Source organism: Arvicola amphibius, chromosome 2 (genome assembly GCF_903992535.2).
Source record: "Arvicola amphibius chromosome 2, mArvAmp1.2, whole genome shotgun sequence".
In the NCBI taxonomy this organism is placed as follows: domain Eukaryota; kingdom Metazoa; phylum Chordata; class Mammalia; order Rodentia; family Cricetidae; genus Arvicola; species Arvicola amphibius.
The window spans coordinates 138,069,018-138,094,065 of NC_052048.2; the positions used below are offsets into that span (position 1 = coordinate 138,069,018).

At 42.3% G+C, this 25,048-nt stretch overlaps 1 protein-coding gene across 2 annotated transcripts in view; it reads right to left on the minus strand.

The window, feature by feature from the left end:
• Positions 1-25,048, minus strand: part of Chn2 (chimerin 2) — a 278,546-nt gene that overhangs the window by 117,560 nt on the left and 135,938 nt on the right. For both annotated transcript variants that reach the window (XM_038319598.2, XM_038319599.2), the window contains exons 2-3: positions 23,381-23,419; positions 1,197-1,252 (exon numbers count right to left, since the gene is read on the minus strand). In XM_038319598.2, the coding sequence (XP_038175526.1) occupies positions 1,197-1,252; positions 23,381-23,419 (95 nt within the window). The remainder of the gene's footprint in view (positions 1-1,196; positions 1,253-23,380; positions 23,420-25,048) is intronic.

Genomic DNA, 25,048 nt, shown 5'->3' on the forward strand with positions numbered 1-25,048 from the left:
AAATGCCCATATATTTATCAGTTTTGTAATGTGTTTTCTGGAAACATTGCATAACTGAGCATGTTAAAAAAGCCAAAGCATGACCTTCTACATCTGGTGACATGTCACAGACAGAGAGGTCAAAAGTCCTAGAAGGGAAGCCACAGCTTTTGCTTTGCTCAATGGACATGATGTAACTAACCATCAAATTGCCTTCTAAATAACTGTGCATAGCCAAGGATTGCCACTGCTGTCATCTTTGCCTAGAGAGGTGTTTTTGTTTGTTTGCTTGTTTTGTTTTGTTTTTGAAAGTGTGGGGACCATTAACTGCAGCAGCTCCCGATAGGTCAGACTGCAAAACTTAAATGATTGTTGAACTCCACACCACAAACAAACGTCACAGATCAGGTAGCATCGCTGAAGAGAGGGCAGGAAGAATGTAAGAGCAGGAACACGGAGTAGAGTGTTCATCTCCTGGGTGTGATATGACTGCATCTGTGAAGCCTATACAAGACCTCAGGTTCTGCACAGATCAGGCCTGTCAATCTCTGTCAACCAGGGAGAAGGTGTTCATGAGGCCCCACCCCTCTCTGAGGATTCATGGACAGTTAACAGTCCCTAGGAGAGCTAGAGCCATCCTCTTCAGCAGTGTATAGCTTTCTGTTTGGTGCCCATGCTCCTGGCAACCAGCCCTAATGAAACTAACTGGGACACCACCATACACACACACACACACACACACACACACACACACACACACACACACACAGGGTGGGTGATGGGGCTTGTTGGGAAGAAGGAGATCAGAGGGATGGGGACAAGAGGGGTATGGCAGTGACTATACTATATACATGTATAAAATGTCACACTGACACTTGTAATTGCATTTAATTAATATATACTGATAAATAGTCACTAAAAGAAGCAGAACAACTGTAAGACAGAACAATCATATATCTTATGGCACTTACAAAGAGTTTAGTTTGTCTCTGCATTTGTTAAAAATGTGAGACATTCGATTCTCAGTTTGTAAAACCAGGTTTGAGATAACATGCAATTTCAAGATAGAGTTATGAAGATATTCAATTTGGTGACACCGTGCCAAACGTTAATAGAAATCACCCCCCAGGAAACCCAAAGTCCCTCCAGCATCGTTGGCCCCGTGCTGCCAATTCATCACACTTAACAAGGTGTACCGAGAAGAGCTGAGTACCGACCTCCCGGGGACAAATGATCCTCTTGGGACGAGGCGCCTCTTGCTGCAGCTGATACACTGCCAAAAACAAAACAAAACAAAAAAAGATGATTATAATTAGGAAACCACATTGCATAAGCAATACCCCTTCACATATTCTCAGTGAGGTTCATCCTCAGGACCATATAGATAGAAATCACCACCAACAACAACAACCCCCCAAAAAAAACAATAAAAAAAAACAACTAACCCAGGGCATAGACACATTCTGCAGACCAGGCGAAGTCAGAGTCAGCTCATTTATATGGAAATTAGTCACTGAATGCAAACTGGCAAAATTGATTTTTTTTTTTTTTTTTGCTCTTATAAAGCCAATTTAGCTTAATAATTGTTGCTGGCGTTGTTCATTCTATGGCTTTTTTGGAAGACTAGATGCAGGTAAAATGCTTTTGATTATTTTAGAGATGAAATTCTGCTTGTGAGTACCTGAGTGTAAGATGATATAACAAGCTCCATGAATTTAAATGCTGATGGTTTCTGACATAGCCAGGGAAGAGCTGACACCAGGGACTGTCATTTTCGGAAATACTTCAGTTATGTACAAAGACACTGGATTCTGCGAGTAAAGGAAATACCAAGTCTCTCTGTATCTGTCTCTCTTTCTAGATCTCCCTCTGTCTCCCCCACTCCACCTGCCCCCGCCACCCCCCTACACCCCTCCACCTTTGCCCTGACTCTCACCATAGATTCTCATCCAACTGACCACTTCCCATCTGTTGCCATTTCTCTTTCCCGGGTGCTCTCACATCTTAAGGAATAATTATCTGAACCTACTTAAGTGACAGGGATGTATCCCAGCTAATTTTTTTTTGTCAACTCACAAACCAGGGTCATTTGGGGGGAGGAATATTAATTGAGAAAATGCCACCATAAGACTGACTTAGAAACAAGTCTGTGGGGACATTTTCTTTCTTTCTTTCTTCTTCTTCTTTTTTTTTTTTTTTTTTTTTTTTTTTTTTTTTTTTTTTGGTTTTTCGAGACAGAGTTTCTCTGTGGCTTTTTTTTTTGGAGCCTGTCCTGGAACTAGCTCTTGTAGACCAGACTGGACTTGAACTCACAGAGATCTGTCTGCCTCTGCCTCCCGAGTGCTGGGATTAAAGGCATGCGCCACCACCACCTGGCTGCATTTTCTTGATTAATGACAGATATGGGAGACCTGGCCAGCTATGGGTAGTGCACCCTTGGGCTGGTGGTCCTGGGGTATATAAGAAAACAGTCTGAGCAAGCCATGAGAGCAAGTCAGTAAGTAGCACTTCTTTATGGCTTCTGTTTACACTCCTGCCTCCAACTTCTGGACCTGAGTTTCTTTCATAATTGACTGAGATAAGGACAGAAGGTAAACAAGTCCTCTCCTCCTCAAATTGCCTTTGTTCATGGTATTTTTGATTACAGCACAAGAGTGAAAACTAGAACACAGGCATGCGTGAAACATGTATGACTGCATACAACACAGCTCGCCAGACAATTATCTAGGGTTTCTCAGACTGTTCGGATGACAAGGAGGGATTTTTCTTCTGTTGGACTAATCTGAATTACCCTATCCCTCCCTTCCTTCCTCTTTTAATCCCTCCTTTTCTTTTTTCTTTCTTTCCTTCATTTCTTCAGTGTTGGTATTAAACCCAGGGCTTCCTATTTGTCTAAACAAGCGCTCTACCTCTGAGCTGAAACTGAGCCCTGACTATTCTCTTTAAGGGAATGACTATCCTGTGCCAATTCTTTCAGGATCTAGTGCCATGAAAATAGAGGTTGGAAACAAGCCAAGTTAATCTTATATGCAGAATATTGAAGAGGAAAAACTAATTTTAAACAGAGTAAGTCTATAAAAAGGTAAAATTTAAATTCTTTAAGGTATTTTAAGAAGATACAATAATATAAGTACAGACTTCTGATTTAATCTGGGTCCTAAAAATAAAACAGAAGAATCTTAAAGGAGAGGCAGCCAGCATATAAATACAGGCATGAAAACTGTGGGAAGTCATCTATAATTACAACCGCTCCCTAGTGACTTCAGTCCAACAGGGATGTTTCCTTACCCAATTAAGTGTGGATTCCACAGTACCAGCATAGAGCAAACCAGGCACCCCCTTTCCAGTGTTGGAATCTGCTATATTTTCAAGTGTGAGCTGCTCACATGCATGAGCCACCCAAGGAAATCCTCACCCATGTATGGAAAGACAGCAGAGCTCAGCATCACTTCTGGGCTCAGAAAGACTCCATGAAAGACAGCTAAAAAGAAGGCCTCCAAACAACTAACTCCCATCTGAAGGAAAAGCCTGTGGGTCCTGATGAAGCAGTGTAAGGGAAGGTGGGGGTGCCAGAGGGATGATGAACATACCACTGCCAGACTGTGGAGTACTAGATCCGTACTCCTTTTCCTTGGATTCTGAGGTACTACCCCCTCATCTTTCCTCCTATTTGGGTTTGTAGTTCAGGTCTAGTGCTCCCTTGTCTTCCTCTACTTACTCATACCACAGGAGGTACCCATGGTGGATCTCAGACCTTCTGCAGACCCCATTCTCCCTCCCCGTCCCTCAGACACTGCCCCCATCTAACACTTCATGCATGACTGACAGTTACAAGGCTCCATTTTTACTCAGAACCATTCCTGAAGTACCAGGCCATAGGCCCGATATCCTAGAGATCTGCTGATGGGCCCCAAGGGCTTGAGTTCAAGAGCTAAGTGTCTGGCACGGTGCAGTGTGCCACACGCTCTCACCTCACCACATACCATACTCTTTGCTTAACTAAGTTGGTTTCCTCTTTTTCCAGATACACAGTGTTCTCTTCAACTTTAGGGCCTTCGTACATGGAGCGCCCTACCTCTATGCTATCCCCCATCTTCCTTCTGTATCTCCAGATCTCTGTTCCTCATCAGCATGACTTCATTTCAAATATCAACCATATGCAGCATATTTTCTGACTCTCTCACAGCACATGAAAGACACCAGCCATTCTGTGCCCTTATAATGCCCGGTTCTTCCTTTGCATGGCTTGTCCCACTAGGTTACTGTAGCAACAGTGACTGGAATGAGCTGTGAAGAGGACTGTCTCTCTTCCTGAGTGTCCTGAGTCCTGACACAAGGAAAGTGATTATGGTGCTTTTGTCTTCTATCTCAAATATTTATTGTGGTGCTGTAGCCATAAATCAAATCAAATCATATCCATCTGTGAGAAGTCTGTCAGATTTTGTGAGAAATCCAGAAGAGAGAAATGTTTGTATGAAACAGGAAAGCAAATGTGGAGTTGGCCAGATACAAGCTTTTCTTACACCAGGAGGGGAGGAATCACTGCCTGAGCTCCGGTGGGTGCACCTTCCTGAGGACCTGGCTTCTTGACTGAGGACTGTGCAGCTCTCTGGCCTGATATGGATGTTCTATTCAGTTAGAAAAGCAAGATAAAAAAATACAGTACACAGAGTCCACTTGCAAGGGCCGGTCCTTCCTCCATGACTCAATTCCCCACCTACTTCAGCAACCTTAGGGCAGACCCAGCTTTTATCCTTTCTGTGGACTCTGCCAGTGCCCCCTTCTTAGCCTGGCTCCATTCCTTGATGTTAGCCCCCAGTGCCTAGAAACACATTCTACCAGGGACTCCCAGTGGCCACAGCTAGCAGGGACTCAGAAAAATCGTCCTATCAGGCAACCCACAGCTAGACACAGTAGAATAAAATGATGGAAACAGCTCAACATGTGAAAGTAAAAAAACAGAATCATTAAACAAAAGCCAAACAAAGAAAACCGAGAATGAAAATTTAGAGACTCAAACAAAAATTTCAGAGGTAAACCTCACTAAGAGATTATAAGACATGGAAGAGAATCTCAGGCACTGAAGACCAGAGAAAAGAAATGTTTACTTCTGTCAAAGACAATGATACATCTCAAAAACCCAGGAACAAAACAGCAAGAAAATCTGGGACACTATAAAAAGAGAAAATTCACAAATAAGAATGAAGGAAGGATTTAAAAAAAATATGAAAGGCACAGAAAAATCATAGAAGAATATTTCCCTAACCTAAAAAAATGAGGTACCTATACAGGTAGAAGAAGTACACAGACTACCATACGGGCTGATTCAGAAGAGAAATTCCCCATGATACATAATCATCAAATCACTAAATTACAGAACAAAGAAAGAATTTAAAAGTTGCAAGGGAAAGATCAAGTAACATATGAAGACAGACTCATCTAGAATAACTCCCGATTCTTAGTGAAGACTCTAAAAGCCGAAAGGGCCTGGACAGATGTTCTACAAACTCTAAGAGACTAAAGATGCAGGCCAGACAACCATATACAACAAAAATTTCAATCACAATAGAAAAACATTTCACAATAAAGCCAATCTGAAGCACTATTTATCTAAAAATCCAGCTCCATAAAAGGCACTAGAAGGAAACTTCAACTAGAAAACAAAAGAATAAATATTCCTAGACCACCAAATCAAAAGATGAGGAAAATAACCCACAGAGATAATGGGAATCAACAAAGAGTGTAATCCACAAACATAACTCTCAACAACCATAGTCTCAATTCACTAAGAAGTCACTGACTAACAGATTGGATTTAAAAACAGAATCCATCTTTCCACTGCATCTAAGAAACACACTTTACCATTGAAGACAGACCTCACCTCAGGGTATAAGGGCAGAAAAAGACATTCCAAGCAAATGGGCCTAAGCAAGCCGTCATAGCCATTTTAATATCTGACAACGCAGACTCACACAAAAACTAGTCAGAAGAGAAAGGAAAGGACACTACATACTCATCAAAGGAAAAAAAAAGTTCGCCAAGAGGACATTGCTATTCTAAACATTATGTGTGAAATACAAGAGCACCTAAATTCTTAAAAGAAAGACTACTATGGGTAAAATAACATATTGACCCTCACACAGCGATAGTGGGAGACTTCAGTACCCCACTCTTTCCAGTAGACAGGTCATCCAGACAAAATCTGAACAGCGAAATGCTGTAGCTGAATGATGTCATTAATCACAGACCTAGCGGATATTCACAGAACATTTCATACAAGCACAAAAGAATAGTCCTTCTTCTCAGCACCTCATGAAGCTGTCTTCAAAACTGATCACACTGCTTGTCACAAAGAAAGTCTCAACAGACACAAGAAAACTGAATTGCGCGGATTCAAGAGGGAAGTCAACAACAACAGGAAACTTACGAACTCACAGAAACTGAACAATCACTGCTGAATGCAACCCGCGTTAGAAAAGAAATCAAGAAGACATTTAAAAACATCCCTGTTGAATAAAAATGAAAACACAACATACCCAAAATTATGGCACACAATGAAAATGGTTCTAAAACACAAGTTCACTGCCCTAAGTGCCTTTATAAACATGTTGGAGAGATCTCATACTAGCAACTTAATGGCATATCTGAAAGTTCTAGAACAAAAAGAAGAAGAAATCACACCAAAAAAAGGAGTAGACAGCAAGAAAGAAACTCAGGATTGAAATCAATTAAATAGAAACCAACAAATAGATGAAAAACAATACAAAGAATCAATGAAACAGAGTTGGTTCTTCAAGAAAATCAGTAATATTGATAACACTTAGCCAAATCAACCAAATTATGGAGAGAGGATCCAACTGAATAAAATTAGAGATAAAAAGAAGGACATAAGGACATACAGAGAATTCTAAGGACACACTTTAAAAATCTAATGGATTTCTTGGTATATGCTACCTACTAAAATTAAATAAAAAGCAAGACAAGATAAGCAATACGAACAGACCTATATTCCCTACTAAAATAGAAGCAGTAATTAAAAGTCTCCCAACCAAATGCTCAGAGCCAAGTACATTTAGCATAGAATTTTACCAGATTTTCAAAGAAGAAGTAAAGTCAGTACTCTTCCAATTATTCCATAAAGTAGAAGTAGAAGGAACATTGTCTAACTCCTTAAGAGACCACGATTACCTCTGATACCCAAACCACAAAAAGATACAAGAAAGAGAAAATTACAGACAAATTTCCTTTAACACAGATATAAAAATTCTCAATAAAATATTTTCAAACCAAATCTAAAAACACATAAAAAAGATGATCCACCATGATTAAGTAGTGTGCTGCCTAATTTTATGTCAACTTAAAGCACGTTATAGTAGGGAACCCCAATTGAGAAAATGCCTTCATAAGATTGGGCTATAGACAAGCCTGCAAAGCATTTTTTAAAATTAGTTGATAGATGGGGGAAACCCAGTCTATTGTGGGTAGGGCCTCCCCTGGGTTGGTGGTCCTGGGTTCTATAGAAAGCAGGCTGAGGAAGCCATGCAGAGCAAGCCAGTCAGCAGCACCCCTCCATGGCCTCTGCATTAGCTCCTGCCTCCAGGTTCCTGCCCTGTTCGAGTTCCTGTCCTGACTTTCTTCAGTGATGGACTACTGATGTGGAAACATAAGCCAAATAAAACCTCCTCTTCCTGAACTGCTTTTGGTCATGGTATTTTATCACAGCAGTAACAACCCAAACTAGGACACGTAGGTTTCATCCCAGAGACGTAGAGATGGTTCAACATACAAAAAGTGATTAAATGTATCCCTCCATAAAAAAAAAGACTGAAAGGTTAAAAAAACAAACCCACAAGATCATATGATTAGATGCAGAAAAAGCCAAGGACAAAACCCAACATCGCTTCATGATAAAAGTCCTGGAGAGATTAGAAATACAAGGAACACATTTCAATATAATAAGGACAGTTTACAGCAAGTCTACAGCCAGCATATTCGTACATGGAGAGACACTCAAGGCATTTCCACTAAAGGTTGTCCACTCTTTCCATACCCAGTCAGTACTGTGCTGCTGTGAGGACCAGTCTTCTGTAGCTCAGGAATTGTAGGGGAGCCATGGAATCGGTGAACTAATCACTCAATTTGACTTCTCTATCTGAGGGAGTAAAACTTAATTCTCTGGAGCTGAAGAGTGGGGCAAACTTAACTCTCTGGGGCCAGCAAATAAAGGGGAAATACACCCCCACACCTCTATCAATATGGATCCCTTCTGTGTATTCTTAATTTTTCTCTCATAACTCATATACCCCAGCAAAACCTTTCAAGCAGTATAAAAATTACAGTGTCGGCCGGGCGGTGGTGGCGCACGCCTTTAATCCCAGCACTCGGGAGGCAGAGGCAGGCGGATCTCTGAGTTCGAGGCCAGCCTGGTCTACAAGAGCTAGCTCCAGGACAGGCTCTAGAAACTACAGGGAAACCCTGTCTCGAAAAACAAAAAAACAAACAAACAAAAAAAAATTACAGTGTGGTTACATTCTACTTTTTAAGTGAATGATTTCAATGAATACAAGTAAAAAACCAGCATATTAAAAAAAATTATCCCCAAGAACCCACATACATTCATGCACAAGCGACTTGTTAAAGGTTAACAAAGTGTAAGCAAGCTAGGTATTTTTCTCAGCCAATTCTTTTACTGGCAGGCTACATTTTGCAATTACAAAGAAAGAACCAATCATTTTATTATTTATCTCAAAAGATAATCTTATTTTAGAAAGTCTTAAAAGAATCACAAATCTAAACTTTTATATAGGAAAAACAGTCAGCTCTACTTTAAATCCTCGGGGGGATTACCCACCCATCAACACTCTTTTAATAGCAGGGAGCGGAGGGCAGAAATGGGCACAAGGAATTAATTATCACCCTTCATCCCCAACGCATGCTAGTAAGAAAGGCACATCAGCCAGCAATAGCCAGGCTGTCACTGTTTTTCTTCCCTGACATTGAGTCCCTCACTCAAGTACTGAAATTGTGCCTTTCTGAGCCTTCAATTGTGCCCCAAGATTTTCTACCTCAAAACCATTAATTAAAAACAGCTTAATCCAACCTTAAGTCATTATTTAAAGTTTTGCTTTATCTCTGATACACACTGAAACCTATGAACACATCTTTTAACATTAAGATTAAAAGAACTTGAGCTAGCTCGGCTTCCAGGACTCAGTTGTTTTCCCTAATTATTAACCCAAGCCACAGTCTACTTAAGAGTGTGACACGTTCTTGTTCTTATTTTCTAACCTCTGCAGCCCCTGCTTTATTAGGGACAGGGACAACACTATATCCTGCTGTTATCTATATTAATTTTCCCACTAAACTAATCTCTATCATAATCCCTTATTATATTTGTTCAAAACCCTTAACCATCAAAATTCTATTTAAATTAATACTATTATTGTATAAAATCATTACTTCAGTTAAACAATACAGCTTAAGAGGAAATCATCTTCATAATAATACACAGGTAAAAATGCCCAGTAGAACAGGTTATTTCCACGAGATAATCATACTACATAAAAGGCAATGGGGATCCCCCTGCACCCATTCATGTCACATACCAGAGGAAAATGGGAGTGGAAAACATGTACAAGCACAGCAGGAGCAAGAGACATTATGGGGCCTTAGCCCTTGGGGCCTTCCCTATCTGAGATTTGCCCATCAGTGCCTTGCATTCTGGTTGGCCAATCCTCTGAAGCTCAAGTGCCACCTGCTGCTCCTCTGACATGGCCACAGGCAACCTAGTACTTGAAGTCTTACCTATCACAACAAGACAACTGAAGGAGATAAATGTGGATACAAATAGGAAAGGAAGATGTCAAAGCATCTTTATTTGTAGATGATATGATTATATTCATAAAGAACCCTAGAAATTTCACCAGAAAGCTCATACAGCTGATAAACATTTTCAACATAGTAACAGGATATAAAAAAAAACCTACAGAAATCAGTAGCCTTCCTATATATGAATGACAAATTGTATGAGAAAGAAAACAGGGAAATAACACCTTCCACAATAGCTTTAAACATGTGTCTTAGGGCAACTCTAACCAATCAGCTGAAAGAAAAATGAAATCAGACTCATATAATAAAAAAATACTAAGACACTGAAGAGAGAAATCGAAGAAGATATCAGAGGATGCAAAGATGTCCCATGTTCATGGATCAGAAAGATAAATACAGTGAAAATAGATAATCCTACCAATAGCAATCTACAGATTCAAATGCAATCCCTACCAAAATTCCAACATAATTCTTCACAGAACTTGAAAAGACAATTTTTAGTTTCCTATGAAGACACACACACACACACACACACACACACACAGAGAGAGAGAGAGAGAGAGAGAGAGAGAGAGACAGAGACAGAGACAGAGACAGAGACAGAGAGAGAATAGCTGTAACAGTTCTAAAAAATAAAAAAAAAAAAGAACTGTTGGATTACTACCATTCCTAATCACAAACTGTACTACATTACTTTAGTAATAAAACCAGCATGGTACTGGCACAAAAGCAGACACGCTAACCAATGGAGTAAAGTTGCAGACCCATACAGAAAACCCTAGACCTATGGACATCTGATTTTTGATAAAGAAGCCATAAATATAGAATGAAACAAATTCACTAAAATGAAACAACAACAGCAACAAAAAGACAGCAGCTTTAACAAGTTTTGCTGGCCAAACCGGGTGGTTGCATGTAGGAGAGTATAAATAGATTCATGCTTATCACTCTCCACAAAATTCAACTCCAAATGGATAAAAGACCTCAACCAGAAGGATATCTGACAGAAGAGAAAGTGGGGAATTGTGTTGAACTCATCGGCACAGGAAACAACTCTTCGAACAGGTCACTGTCAGCACCACGACTAGGAACAACAACAACAAAATAATAAATGGGACATCGTGAAATTGAAAAGATTCAGTGTGGCAAAGGGCAAAACCATTCAGACAAAGTATCAGGCTACAAAATGGGAAAAGATTTTTATGAACTACTCATTCAACAGAGGGCAAATACCTAAAATATATAAAGAACTTAAAATAACTAGACATCAAGAGAATAACCTAAATAAAAATGGGGTACAGATCTGAGGCAGAGAATTATCAAAAGATGAAACACAAATGGCTGAGAAACAAAGAAATATCCAACATCTTTAGTCATCAAAGGAAATGAAAATCAATTCTACTTTGAGATTTTATCTTCCATCAGTCAAAATAGCCAAAATCAATAAAACAAATGACAGCTCATTCTGGTGAGTATATGGGGTAAGGGGGTTACTCATCTATTGATGGTGTGAGTGCAAACTTGCACAGTCACTATTGAAATCAGTGTGGCAGTTTCTCAGGAAGCTGGGAAACAATCGACCTCAATATCCAGTTATACCACTTTTGGGCATATACCCAAGGTGATTCATTCTACTACAGAGACACTTGATACTCATTGTTGCTCTGCTCATAATAGCCAGGAATTGGAAACAGCCTAGATGTCCATAAATATATAATTCAATAAAGAAAATATGGTGTATTTACACAATGAACTATTACCCAATTCTTTTTAAAAAATGAAATTTGCAGGTATATGGATAAAGCTATAAAAAAATTTGCGGTTGGTAGTGGTGCATACCTTTAATACCAGTACTCAGGAGACAGAGGCAGATGGATCACTATGAGTTTGAGGCCAGCCCAGTCTACAAGAACTAGTTCTAGGATAGGTTCCAAAGCTACAGAGAAATCCTGTCTCGAAAATCAAAAAAAAAAAAAAATCATCCTCAATGAGGTAACTCAGACTCCAAAAGATAAACATGATATGTATTCTCTTATAGGTAGATGCTAGCTGGTGATTCTTTGAAAAGCAGGCCACAATTTATACAAGTATGGTGGTTTTGTAGGAAGAAGAGAAGGATCTCCCTAGAAAGATGAAATAGAATAGATAGCTATGAGTGGAGAGGGGTAGGGGAGACTAGATTGGGAGGGTCAAAGAGGGAGGAAAAACATAGATATGGGAGGTAATATGGGGAGGGACAGATAAAATCAGAGAGGAAACCTGCTACTGTAGAGCTTCTTAAAATATATACACACACAGTGGAACAATCTTTGTACACTGTAAATAGCTATTACTCTTATTAGTTAATAAAGAGAGGACTAGTCTATAGGTGGGCAGGAAGAGACTGGGTGGGAGAGTCAGACTAGGAGGATGCTGGGAAGAAGGACAGAATCTGAAGAATTTCCAGCCAGACGCAGAAGAAGCAACATGAAAAGTACACAGATGAGGTAAACGAGCCTCGGGACAGCACACAGATTTATAGAAATGGGTTAAGTTATATGCACTAGCAAAAATAAGCCTAAGCTATTGGCCAAGCTTTTATAATTAAGAAATCTCAGTGTGGTTATTTGGCAGCTGACAGTCTAGATGAAAAACTTCTCCTACATAATACATGAATGAAATCTAAATGGAACCACCAAACAACAGAGGAGACAAAGACCCAACTAGACATGTCACCCACCAAATGAAACCTCCTGTGTTGGGAATGGTTTACATCTAATTGGATCGTTCAACAAAGGGGCCCCATAGAAACCCCCAAGCAACCTAGGCTATTGCCAGGATTATTGGTTTCTCTCTACAAACTGACCATAGGGCCCTACTGCTGAAGATAACCTCTAGATAAGTCACTGAACTCACAGAAGTCAAGGTAGTGCCTACCTAGAGTTACTCCTACTAACTAGTGTTAATGGTACCAGAAGAAGAGAGGTAAACACCAACCCAAGTATAAACCCTTGGATCTACAATGTGATCTACCTGCATGACATAACAGTGTAATAGAGGCACAGGAGATGTGGGAGTACCAACCACTATCTGGTTGGATTTAATGCCCAGCCCACGAAATGAAAACCATACCCAACATTGTTTACATGCCCACAAACCTGAGACTTGATAGGCCAGGGACCTAGAGGAAAACCAAATGTTACTGTTTCTGTTTAAGGAATGTAGCAATAAAGTGACTTCTAGGGACATTCGGCCATACTTAAAGATCAATGTCTTGCTCGGCCATTGTTAGAGAAGCTTCTTGCAGAAGATAGAAACAAATACAGTAGACGTCCCACAGCTGGGCAAGGTGTAGAGAGTGGAAGATGTTAGATTTCTCAGTCCTAAATGGCGTGTCTCCATTAAACTTGTTCCCTCAGGGTTCTGGGAACTCTGTGGAAGAGGAGGTAAGAAGCATGTAAGAACCAGTAGTGGTGGAAGATACTGAGGAACAAGGTCTTCCAGACACAATAGGACTGGTGCGTGTATAAACCCTCAGATGCTGAAGCTGCATGCACAGGGTCCACACAGCTCTCAAGCAGATGGGAGCTCACTGAAATGGCAAGTGGCCACAAGTGCCCATCCCTAACCTGGACGCTATCTCCAATTAAAAACACTCACAAAGGAAACATTCATTTTCTCCAGTGGAGGCTCACTGGGTATACAAACCACACTTGAAGGGGCAGGCCCCATGCCATGCAACATATGACCAATACAAAATGAACTCAGTTGTAATTTTGGAGATATTTTTGTCTGTATATTGTGTGCAAATACTAACCTTATGATTTTATAGACAGGTCAGGGACATCTTCAGCTTTCGCATCTGCAAGAGCTCCACAGAAAGCACAGAACTGCTTTATACACACACACACACACACACACACACACACACACACACACACACACACGTGTGTGTGTGTGACACATGGTTCCATTATAAGAAGGATATAAGAAATAGTTTAGATTCATTCTTGCTTATGTCTGTATAAATAAACTCTGGCAGGAACAAGGAAGTCATGAAAGCAATTGCCTTTGAAAGATGAAAAGACAGCGAGGACAGCAGCAGAACAAAGAACTCCCCATGAATATCTTTCTAGTGTCTTGATTTGGGAACTCTGCGTAGATATGGCTTATTCAAAAATAAGATAAAGGCTTTAGAGATAGGGTCAGGAAGACTGCTGGTAAGAGGGGAACATACCGATAAGTCTAAGTAGGCCAGTAAGAGTAGTGAGGACTCTTGCTTTCTGCAGAACCCCAGGGAGGCTGCGCCAGGAGTCCCTTTGTCCCCCTTGCAGAAGCAGGCCACTTATTCCTTGGCAGGCTCACAGCAGGATGAGGCCTAAGAGAGGGTAATGCAAATCACAGAGGCTGCTCCTACACTACAGAGGTTTAGATCCAAGGGGAGAAAAACCCCACCTCACCCCTCTTCCCATTCTCAGTGCTTCCTGAAGCCTACAGTTCTATGGGGACATGGGATGGGTTTGTGAACACCATCTATGATGGAGGAGTCTAAGGACAGGCATCTGCCACAAGACAAGAGCAGTCTGAGCTAAATACTCCTTTGCGGGTCACATCAGCAAATGTATGAGCATCTGCTATGCCCCAGGCACCATCGGCAGCATTATGTGGAGGCTTGGAGGATAAAGGGGATGTATGCACGGAGAAGGGGATGGCTTCCTAAAGAGCCTGCCAGTGAGAACAGAAAACACTTGTGTGTCTTCACAAGCCCCAGAAAACAACTTTGGTATTGTTTACATCCTTGCTCTTCTGATGAGGAAAGACACACAGAGAAATTAATTATCTGTGTGAGGACACTCAGCTGCACTGCGACCTTTAGTTTGCAAAGTCCTGGTCTCGTTGTTCCTGCACCTCAGGCCCTCTGCACTTGTTGCTCCCTCCAACTGTGGATCATTTCCTGAGGCATCCATAAAATAAGTCACTACATCCAGGAAGGTCTCCACCTTTCCCTTGGTGTCTCAGGGAAGCCTGCACAGCTGGGCCTGTGCAGGACACAATCCTCACTCAGCTCTCTCTGCTCCTTTGTTTCTAAACAACACTGGTTGCCTCGAACACCACTAAGAAATAAAAAGAAAATCTTGATTTCCTGGATACTATCTGTCCTGACTATAGTGTGGGGTCACAAGGCCAGCGACTTGGCTTTGGTTGCTGCAGTGTCTCCAACACTAATAACAGAGAACTTGATCAAGAAGTGGCTGTGCCTTCGAGGAATCTGGTTCTATGAGGGAGTCATGTAGAGACACAACATCCACACAGGACAAGAACTTCAAGCACTGGCACAAGAGAAAGACATGCAGCTTTCCTGGGTCATCAGGATAAAGGACCATGGGTACAGACGAAAGGCTGACAGGAAAAGGAAGTCTCATGGGAGAAAATGCCTCTGCCAGACTGTCCATGGGTAAGACTGTGGGGGTGTTTTTCTTCTTTCTTGAAAAATTATTTCTTTTATCTTTGAGATTATAATTACATCATTTCTCCCTTCTCTCTTCTCCCTCTGAGTCTTCCCATGTATTCCTACTTTGTTCTCTTTCAAATTCATGGTCTCTTTTTATTAACTTACTATATACATATACGAGCATGTATGTACATAGATATCCCTAAATACAACCTGCTCAGACTGTATAATGTTACCTGTGCCCATGTTTTTAGGGCTGACCATTTAGTACTGGATAGCCTGTTGGTGTGCTCTTCTCCGGGGAAGACCATTTCTCCCACTCTCAGAGTTCCTTAGTTGCCTGCAGTTCTTTGTGTGGGGATAAGGCCTCATGAGCTTCCTCCCACCCGTGTTAGCATGTCTATTGCCCTTGTTTGGCTTGTTTAGGCAGTCACTGGAGAGACTTTATGGGTGTAGTTTCTGACATTCCTATAATACAATATCACAGCAAATTCCCTGCTTCTCTGGCTCTTACAATCTTCCCACCCCTTCCTCCGCAATAATCCCTGAACTTTAGGTACAGGAGTTATAGTGTAGACGTATCAGTTGGGACTGGGCTCCACAACTCTGCATTTTGATTGGTTGTGGTTTTCTGTGACGGTCTCCTTCGGTTACAAAGAGAGGTTTCTTTGATGAGGGTGAGAAAGAACTATACTTATCTGTGGGTATAAGGATAGAGATTTTAGAGTGTAGTTAGGAACTATGCTGGTTTAGTAAAGTGGCAGTTATAGTTTTTTCTTTCAAGATCCATGACTTCCTGGGTAGTTGGATATGCTTCTAGTACCAGGAATAATTTCCCAATTGTATTAAGTACAATTAGAGGGCTGTTGGTTACTGCCAAGGCATGCAGGCCACTACTGCACTCTGAGGGTAATGGTGCCATCTGGCCATTGCTGTGCTTCCTAGGCATCACAGCTGGGTAGGATTGTTGGTTGCTTCCATCTGGAAGCTGGCAGGTCACCGTGCCTTATGGTACCATGAAATCTAGTCCTCTGGAAGACAATGAGATCAGTTCCAGCTCAGGGGTCTCTATGCTATGTGTCCAAAGTGGATAGAGTCTTCAACAATGAGGATTTCCCATCTACCTCTGAGGGGCAACCAAGTACAACAGCAATAGCCTCTGTTTTCATGTCTCTTGGACAACCCTGAACAACAACTTAAAAAAGGGGCTTCCCATGCCTACTATTGTTTTTGTGGTAGCTGATGTTAGTCTATAGCTCTTGGATGGTTCACTCTCAGCCCAGATGGGAAATTTCATTTAAATTGTACATGTGCATTTAATCACAGACTTACATTTATTATATACATATTTAGGTAGATAGTCAGGACTATGATTCCTTATGGCTTCTTTCGACACCCTTATTTTACCACCCTTTCTTCCTTCTGCATTTATCTCCCTCCTTCTCTTTAATTAGAACCTCCCATTTTTCCATTTTCTTGATCAGATCACTTGTACCCTGCTATTCTGCTCTCCACTTTTCTCTCAGCCTGACCCTGCAATGATCTCTTTGATTTTTCTGGTTTCTATAGTACTCCAAGCTATGAAGATTTGGAATCAGGAAGCTCAGATGAGTGAGAACATACAATTCTTGTCTTTCTAGGTCTGGGCTATATCACTCAATATGATCTTTCTAGTTTCCTCTGTTTACCTGTAAAGTTCATGATTTCATCTTTCTTCTCCACTGAATAGTATTTCTTACTGTATCCGCACTACATTTTCTTTATTTACTCATCAGTTGTGTTGACTTGTATTTCCTTAATTGCTAGGAATGGTGAAGCTTTTTTGAGATATTTTTTAGTCTTTGCTGATTAATGATCAATGTGGGAGGACCCAGGCCACTGGTACCACCCCTGGGCAGGTAATCCTAGGGTGTATAAGAAAGTAGGCCAGGGGAGCTATGGAGAGCAAGCCAGTGAGCAGCATTCCTCCATGGTCTCTGCTTCAGTTCCTGCCTCCAGGTTCCTGCCTTGAGTTCCTGACCCCAACTTCCTCAATAATGAACTACGATGATAAGCCAAATAAACCCTTTCCTCCTCAAACCACTTTTGGTCATGGTATTTATCACAGCAACAGAAAGCAAACAAGGACACTATCATTGTTAGGACATTGCTGTAAGTCGGAATTTCTGGCATGTTCTCATTGACTCCTCTGATTCAATTTCTTCCATGACTTATTCATTCATGCTAAATGAAGCCGTGGAGCTGTCTGCACACTCTGAAGACACCAAAAGTTACACAGACAACAGGACTACTAAAGCAAGTTTCAAAGACTGGATAACAAGGCCCCAAAGTCAGCAGGTCTCTAACATAATTGGAGGAAAGATCCCAAGAGGGGCTGGTTCCATTAGAATTTCTGGAAGCCATCATAAAATACAGATTCCTGCTCTCAATCCCTGGCAAGATCCACTCTGTGAATCTGGAAGGAGCCTTCAGAATCTGCTCTGGACCTCTCCAGAAGATTCTAGTACACAGTCAGGGGTGGAAGTGCTACCTTTGCCCCATTGAAGGAGGACCAGACAGGAGCATTGGAAAGCATGGAAAAGGGAAGACAGAGTTTTAATCACATAAAACAGAGACTGAGAAAGCATGCATGATGATAGAGCAAGAGGGAGATACCCTGAATGAGAAGACACCATTGGTGGAACTGAAGGAAGCAGGCAGTGGTGCACTTCTGGGCAGTGTGTTTAATGTCAGTAGCCCAAATCCCAAAACCTCACCCTTTGGGGCCCTAGGCACTTTAGCATAGAGAAATGCAGGATCACCAATCATATACCTGGAAACAGACGCTCCAGGCGTAGTCTGGAAGAGGAACAGGCCTCTGTAGTACTATAAGCCACAGAGGCACCCCTACTCCTGGCCCCTCACAGCCAACATCCCGAACTGATGGCCCTTCTCTTAGCCAGCAGGCTACAGAATCCTAAGGCTTGCTGATGCTCTCTGAGCAGCAGGGTTTGGAAGGGAAGCCAGCATACTACTTAGGTCCTGTGTCTGTGCCTCCAGAGGTTGACACAACAGCCAACTGCAGTGGAAACCAAACAAGCTTGGCAGCTTCCTACCCTAGCTTTCAGTAAGAGCCTGGCCATCGTTTGAAGGGTTAGCAAAAACAAACACCCATGGGAATAATTCTCCAAGGCACTTTGAAGGTAACTGAAACATGTCACAAAGTCTGAGAGTGCCACTTATGGATTTAACTCAACAAACGCATTTTCCAAGCAAAAGGCAATAATGAACCACTTTTAAGGTGGTTCCATGAGCGGAGAGATGACATGGGAGAATCTGCAGAAATGTCCCATGCATATTGCAGGACTTCCCTGGACAGTGGAGGCAGCGGAGGGGTAAGGGGGCACACCTCTCCAGCACAGGAGAGAATTCTTCCACTGGACCAACCTGTTTGGCAGGGAGGGTGGTCACTGAGGAATGTGGAGGTAGAGAAAGGGATGCCTAGCTACCCTTGAAATCTACTAATTGAGAAAGCTAACATATTCTTCTTTAATGATAAACTTGACCCACCTTAACAACACAGGGATTAAGTCTACAGGTTTCTGTGGGCCATGTGGGATAGTCCTGAACCCACTCAAAGCTGTAAGTTCCTAGGGCAGAGATGGGCTTCCAGGTTAGGCTCTACAGTACACTCCCTTCTAAAGGGGTATGAGGATCCCTGAGCTGTGCCTTTCCCGTGGATTAGAGGTGAGCTGTATCACCCTGCCCACTGCTATATCTTACAGGAAGCTTCACAGATAAGAGCAGGTTATTGGCGCTGTGGGTGACTTCCCAGTCCCAACCTCACCTCCAACTACCACATGAAGACCTTGCCTTGCTAACAAAATGTTATCTTAAAATTTACTGCTTGATCAATGTTACCATGGCAACCCAAAGACAAGGCTTGTGGGGCCCCAAAGCAGGGAGCCAGGTAACTGTGTACATAAACAAGACCTATGGGGTTTGACAAATTACAGACATACTACTTTTATGACTCACAGACTGGAATAGGATCAAAGAATAACTACTATCATATTCCTGTCATGTGTTTCAGCTGTAGAAGTTCTACAGGGGGTGAGATTCCAAACCCTGTTTAGAAAGAGGCAGGCGCTCTGGGTGCCTGACCTTCCATTGGAGAAAGGCTCCTGGGAGAGCAGTCAGCCCCAGCATCTGCCGCCTGGCTGGCTTTTGGTCTCTCACCAAGGAAAATCTCAGATTATTCTCACAATGGTTGGCATTTGAACCTGTCAGCTCCAGGCCCACGTTTTCACACAGTTCTGGCTTATCGTTCAAATGTGGTTTCCTTATTATTTTAAGTGAATTCAAAAGTGGCTATTCTTTTAGGTCCTTAACTCCAATGCTTTCTCAACGACTTTGCCCATGGTTTGGGAGTTGATCTTAATTGTTGAGCTATGTATGTATGAAGTTTATGGCTATGATTATCCCACTAAGCAAGTGATGATAGTGTCTGTCTCATAAAAACTCAGCAAAGTCTTCTAATCTCACAGAGAGTGGAGGAAACAGAGATTTAGGGCCACTGTGTGACACTGGGGCTCCTTGAGTAAAGGAACTTAAGACACTGCCTTAATATGCATTGATTGAATGAGTTACTGAATGAAGGACAATATACATGCAGCATAGGAAAAGACAATTTCTAAAGAGCCTTACTGGCAAGTGTCCATGCCCAGTGGTTGTGCTTACCTCCCCAACACCTGCTCGCACCCCCCCCCAGTGTTTCTCTACATTTTCTGACCATGATTTTTATAGTATTGATCCAGAAGTGGATGCTGATCAGCTTAGGAAAGTTAGCAGTTACCAACACCCTGACCACAGAGAGGAAGTCAGGAGTAGGAAAGTGAGGTCAATGGGGGCTGAAATTCAATTCTGATGCTTTGTTCATAAACAATGCTCTCTTTGCCTGCTGTCCCAAACAGTGCCAGTACCCACGGTGGTCCTGAGTTGTCTGGGGATGACATGGGAAGAACACATTACAATGTAGCCTCAGAAAAGTAAAACCAAAAAGGAAGATGGAGGAGTGGACAGGGTCATATCCAAAGCCAATGTCTCTGGCCTTTCTAAAGTCAGTCCATGTCACTGACTGGACTAATCTGTGAATTTGCAGCCCAGAACATTATAGTTAGCAATAAGCCAAGAACAAGTTTCTTAAAGTCAATCTTCAGGAGGAGACTAAGTTTTCGTTAGGCATGACATCCAAAGGGGGTTGGATGCTTCTTAACAACATCAAATAAGTGAAAATAATGACAAACCCTTGTCGCTGACAACAAGGATCACTGCCTTCACATGACAGGCTCAGGTCTTATTTCTCACTAGCCGATGAGTCGGAGGTAGATGTGGGCCACATTATCGTCATTGTTGATTTTGAGCATTTGCCATTAGAAATAGCAGAAGGGGTGATGGTCGGTTGCTTAAGTGATGGTAACGCCAGGAATCTGACAGAGTAGCGTGAGCCTGACAACAACAAACCATGAGGTGGTCACAAGGGCACCAACATCTACCACAAAGAACTCCCTGATCCATAGGAACCAGAAACCTCTCTTTTTAGGGATGCTCTGTAGGGCTTTGAGCAACATGGCTTTGGTATCCTGTGGGTCAAATGCCCTTCATTTCTGTAAAACTATTCACTTGGAGACTCTGAATAATAAATGCCTATTAGACTGACTATAATAAAGAACTTTGCCTATGCCATTAAATTTGTATGAAATGGCCCAAACTATCCCCTCTTCAAGTAAGATTTTATGATTTGAGATCCAAAATCAAAATTTCAACCTAATATACCAGGGTAAAATAGGTGTTGTAGACATATAATTAGCAAGGCTCTTCCTAGCTTCCTTAGGATATGCAAAGCCTTTAAAATATAAATTGGGTAGCCTAAGGTCACTCAGAAAAGGAGGAGATGAATTTGAGCCAATATCACGTAGTTCAGTAAAGCTCCCAGTAGTGGCATTTGCTCAACAAGTATTTATTGGATTGTTAATGTGAGGCAGGCAGTGTACGATGCCCGGTAACTCAAGGAGCACCCAACATCTCTTCCCAGGGATATTTTGTTGATTTACTGTCAGAGTACTTCACACTCCATTAGGAAACAAACAAACAAAAACATCCAATTACGAAGTCATTAGCACTGCCTTTTAGAATCGAAGCTGGGAAAGCAGAGTCCTCGATTGGAAGGGCCCTTAGAGACCCACATCGCCCCTAACTTCACAGATGGGGGAGCAGGCTCATGTAATAAAGAATGAGGTGGCCCTGCACGTGCCTGCACAGAAAGGCAAGGGCTATATATCTGGGAGGAGAAAAAAGTCGAAGAGTGGCAAGGGCAATGAAATCCATCAGACAAAAAGAAGGGACAAAGGCCTCAGTACCCAGCAAGTTTTTCAATTTTTAAACATGGGAGGCATATGCCTTACAAGATGACAAAAAGCACACACTGGGAAGGGGGGGGGGATGGCACTATGAGGCAGGGGCTGGTTTATGCATTATGGGAAATTCCGAGTCTCAGATTAACACGTGGTTTATGTGTATGGTGTATGTGTGCACATGTGTGTGCAATGTATAGAGACCAGAGGTCAATATCAAATTTCTTCCTTGATCGCTCTGCAGCTTAATTTTTGAAACAGACCTTCTTAAGTGAACCTAGAGCTCACTGATGAGGCTAGACTGGCTAGCCAGCAGGTCCTGGGAATCCTCCTGTCTCCACCCTGGTGCTAGGATTAGAGGCACATACAACACTGCTTTTGCATAGGCGCTGGGGCTCTGAATTCAGGCCTCATGCTTGTGAGGCCAGCAGTGTCCTGACTGAGCCATCTCCTGACCACACTTAGGTTCAATTTTATGCACTTCCATATATCCATAACAAATATGTGCATATGTGTGAATGTATAAAGTACACATACCCTTTAATCATTTTATGATAGGAGTACATGCTGAGAAATGTTTGTTAGGCAATGTGTGCTTATGTATACATCAGAGTAAACTTATACAAACCTAGATGGCAGCCAAGCACGCACATGTGCTATATGGCCCATGCTGATGATATATGTTGTCATAGGCCCAGTCCATTTTTGGTGGAGGTGCCATTATGTGACACATGACTACAATGATAAGCAATATATAGAAAATCTGAGACTTTAATTATTGAGACAGAGTCTCATTATGTAGACCTTGCTGTTCTGGAACTCACTGTATAGACAAGACTGGCGTAGAACTTAAAGAGGTGAGCCAACCTTTGCCTCCAGAGTGCTAGGATCACAGGTGTCTATCACTTTGTGCTCAGTTTATGAATTTAAGCAAGTAGAAAAGAAGTCTTGAGTGCCTGCTTGCAGCCTAAGAGTTGGCTTGCCTCTGGGCACCCAGACTTTACTCCTGAATGCCGCCCACTCCTTTTGGAGATGCCTCTGCCCTTGTTGAGTTATGGTTTCCTTACAGAGGAGGCAGGGATAACAACAGTGCTGACCTGCTGGGCTGTTCTGAGAATCTAAGAATTAGCAGCTCAAAGCCCAAGGCGGGTCCTCAGGGGAGAGCAGCAGCATCAATAGTGACAGCTGCACTAACATTGCCACCTAGCAATGTCTCAGCCACGGTGTGCTCCTTCCTGCCACAGTCCTTTCTTCTAAGAGAGAATTCTGAGAGAGACCCACGACGCCAAGGAGAGACAGTGTGTGAGGTAATGGCCATTGCCTGCCTTCATGACGGGAGCTGCTGGAGGGCTGATGGTCAGACAAGATCTATGCTTCTAAAGAGTCACCCCGAGTCATCAGACCATCTTCACTGTGTGTCCATTCTTCAACAGTTCATGTCAAATGATAGTACAGCCCTGGAGTGATGAGCAAAGGGCACAATTCATGGAAAGTCCGAAGGTCCCCTCCCCTCGGGAGCAGTCCTAAAATGGGTCACACAGCCCAGGGGTTGTTAAAGGATCTGGCTGGGCACAAGTGCAGCGTTTACTCTCTCTCACACAGGTATCTCTCCTCAGTGAAAAGAAGAGCTTGGGCTCGGGGAGGGGGAGTGCTTATGGGGACAACACATGTGCACTGCACCCCAGCAGGATCCTTCAAGAAGGCAGGCAGGTTAAAGACTTGCAGGGATTTGTGTGTTGTTGGTACTCACGGTATGATTTCCATATTGGAGGCTGATATTCCTCAGCATCTAGAATGAAGAGAGAGATCACATCAGATGGCATGTCAACCTGCCAATGCGTGTCTTCCCTAGAGGAGGGACAGCCTGTCAGCTGGACTCACATTCCAACCCCAGGGTCCTCTCGGCTCATGAACAGAATCGTTCCAGGCACAGAGGCGGAACATGCATGGGTAACTTGTGGGCCCAACAACAATATCTTTGGATCACTACTGTGACAGAATAAACAACTTAACAGCTTTCAGAATTCAGTAAATAATTTTTAAAAAAGATTTTAAAGTAACTCGATTGTGCTTGCTAGTGATCCTTTCAAAATATATTTACTCAACTTGGCATAATAAACACATAATTTATCTCAGTTTCCAGCCAAACTTTCAGTCAATTTATTAAGGCTTGAGGGCAGAATGCAAAGTGGTGAGTATGCAATATTAGATGTGGAAATTGTGTGGCCAAAATCCCCGCCACTCCTAAACTCCTGGGCCTGACATTAGAGGCATTGATGATGCTCTTGGGATTGCATTAACTCCTTGAATTAATGTCAGTATGTATCTAGAATATTTCCAGAAGCCTCACAGCAAACACAAGTGTCAGATGAGAGCGTTACAGGAAAGGATGAGTTGTTATTCATCACCCTCAGAAACAAGCAAGAGGAGGCAACGGCTGTTGCCTCAGCTCGCAGCCTTTGTGAAATACCATTCTCTCTTACAGTTAGTGTCCTGTGCACTCACAGCTGTGAGCCCGATGAAGCCCCTGTCAGCCTAAACAGCCAGGGCAGGAGAGTCTGGCTCAGGACACATGTGGCTCAGAAGGAAGCTTGAGTTTTCTTTTTTCTTTCTTCCTTTTTTCTTTTGGTTTTTCAAGACAGTGTTTCTCTGTGTAATAGTCCTGGCTGTCCTGGAACTCACTTTATAGATCAGGCTAGCCTCAGACTCACAGAGATCTACCCATCTCTGCCTACCAAATGCTGGGACTAAAGGCATGCACCACGACCGCCCGGTAAAGCTTGAGTTTTCTAATTTAGCATCTTTAGGCACATAAGCCCTGCTGTGTCCTCCCCACTCCCACTCCCAGCTGCTCTGTCCTGTCCCTATCCTTGGGCTTCCATCCTGTTCAAGCTTTCCTAATTCTGTAAGGAATTAACATCTGAGAAAGTTTTTCTCCCTGAGAAACACACGTGCTATTTATTGATAAATACCAACCCAAAAGTGACCAACTTTCCTCCCAAATCCTACTCAGATATGCTTGTTTAGTTTAACATTTTATTTTGTAATAGATATCTTGTCCCTTTGGCTCATCACCTCACAGACTCAAAGGTCAATGTGTACCCTTTAGAACATGGGTGCATTGCATTGATGGTTTCTATTGTGACCAGACAAATACTGGCACTGACTCTTTAAATATTTTTTACATATTTGTTTGTTTATTTTATGTGTATGCAGGTTTTACCTGCATGTGTACATGTGCATCACATGTGTGCTTGGTGTTTACATAGGTCAGAAGAGGGTGTCAAATACTCCACTACAGATGACTGTTAGCCACCATGTGCACACTGAGAATCAAACCCAGGACCTCTGCAAGACTAACCAGAACTCTAAAACTCTGAGCTATCTCCCCAGCCCATTGGCATTAACTCTTAATACG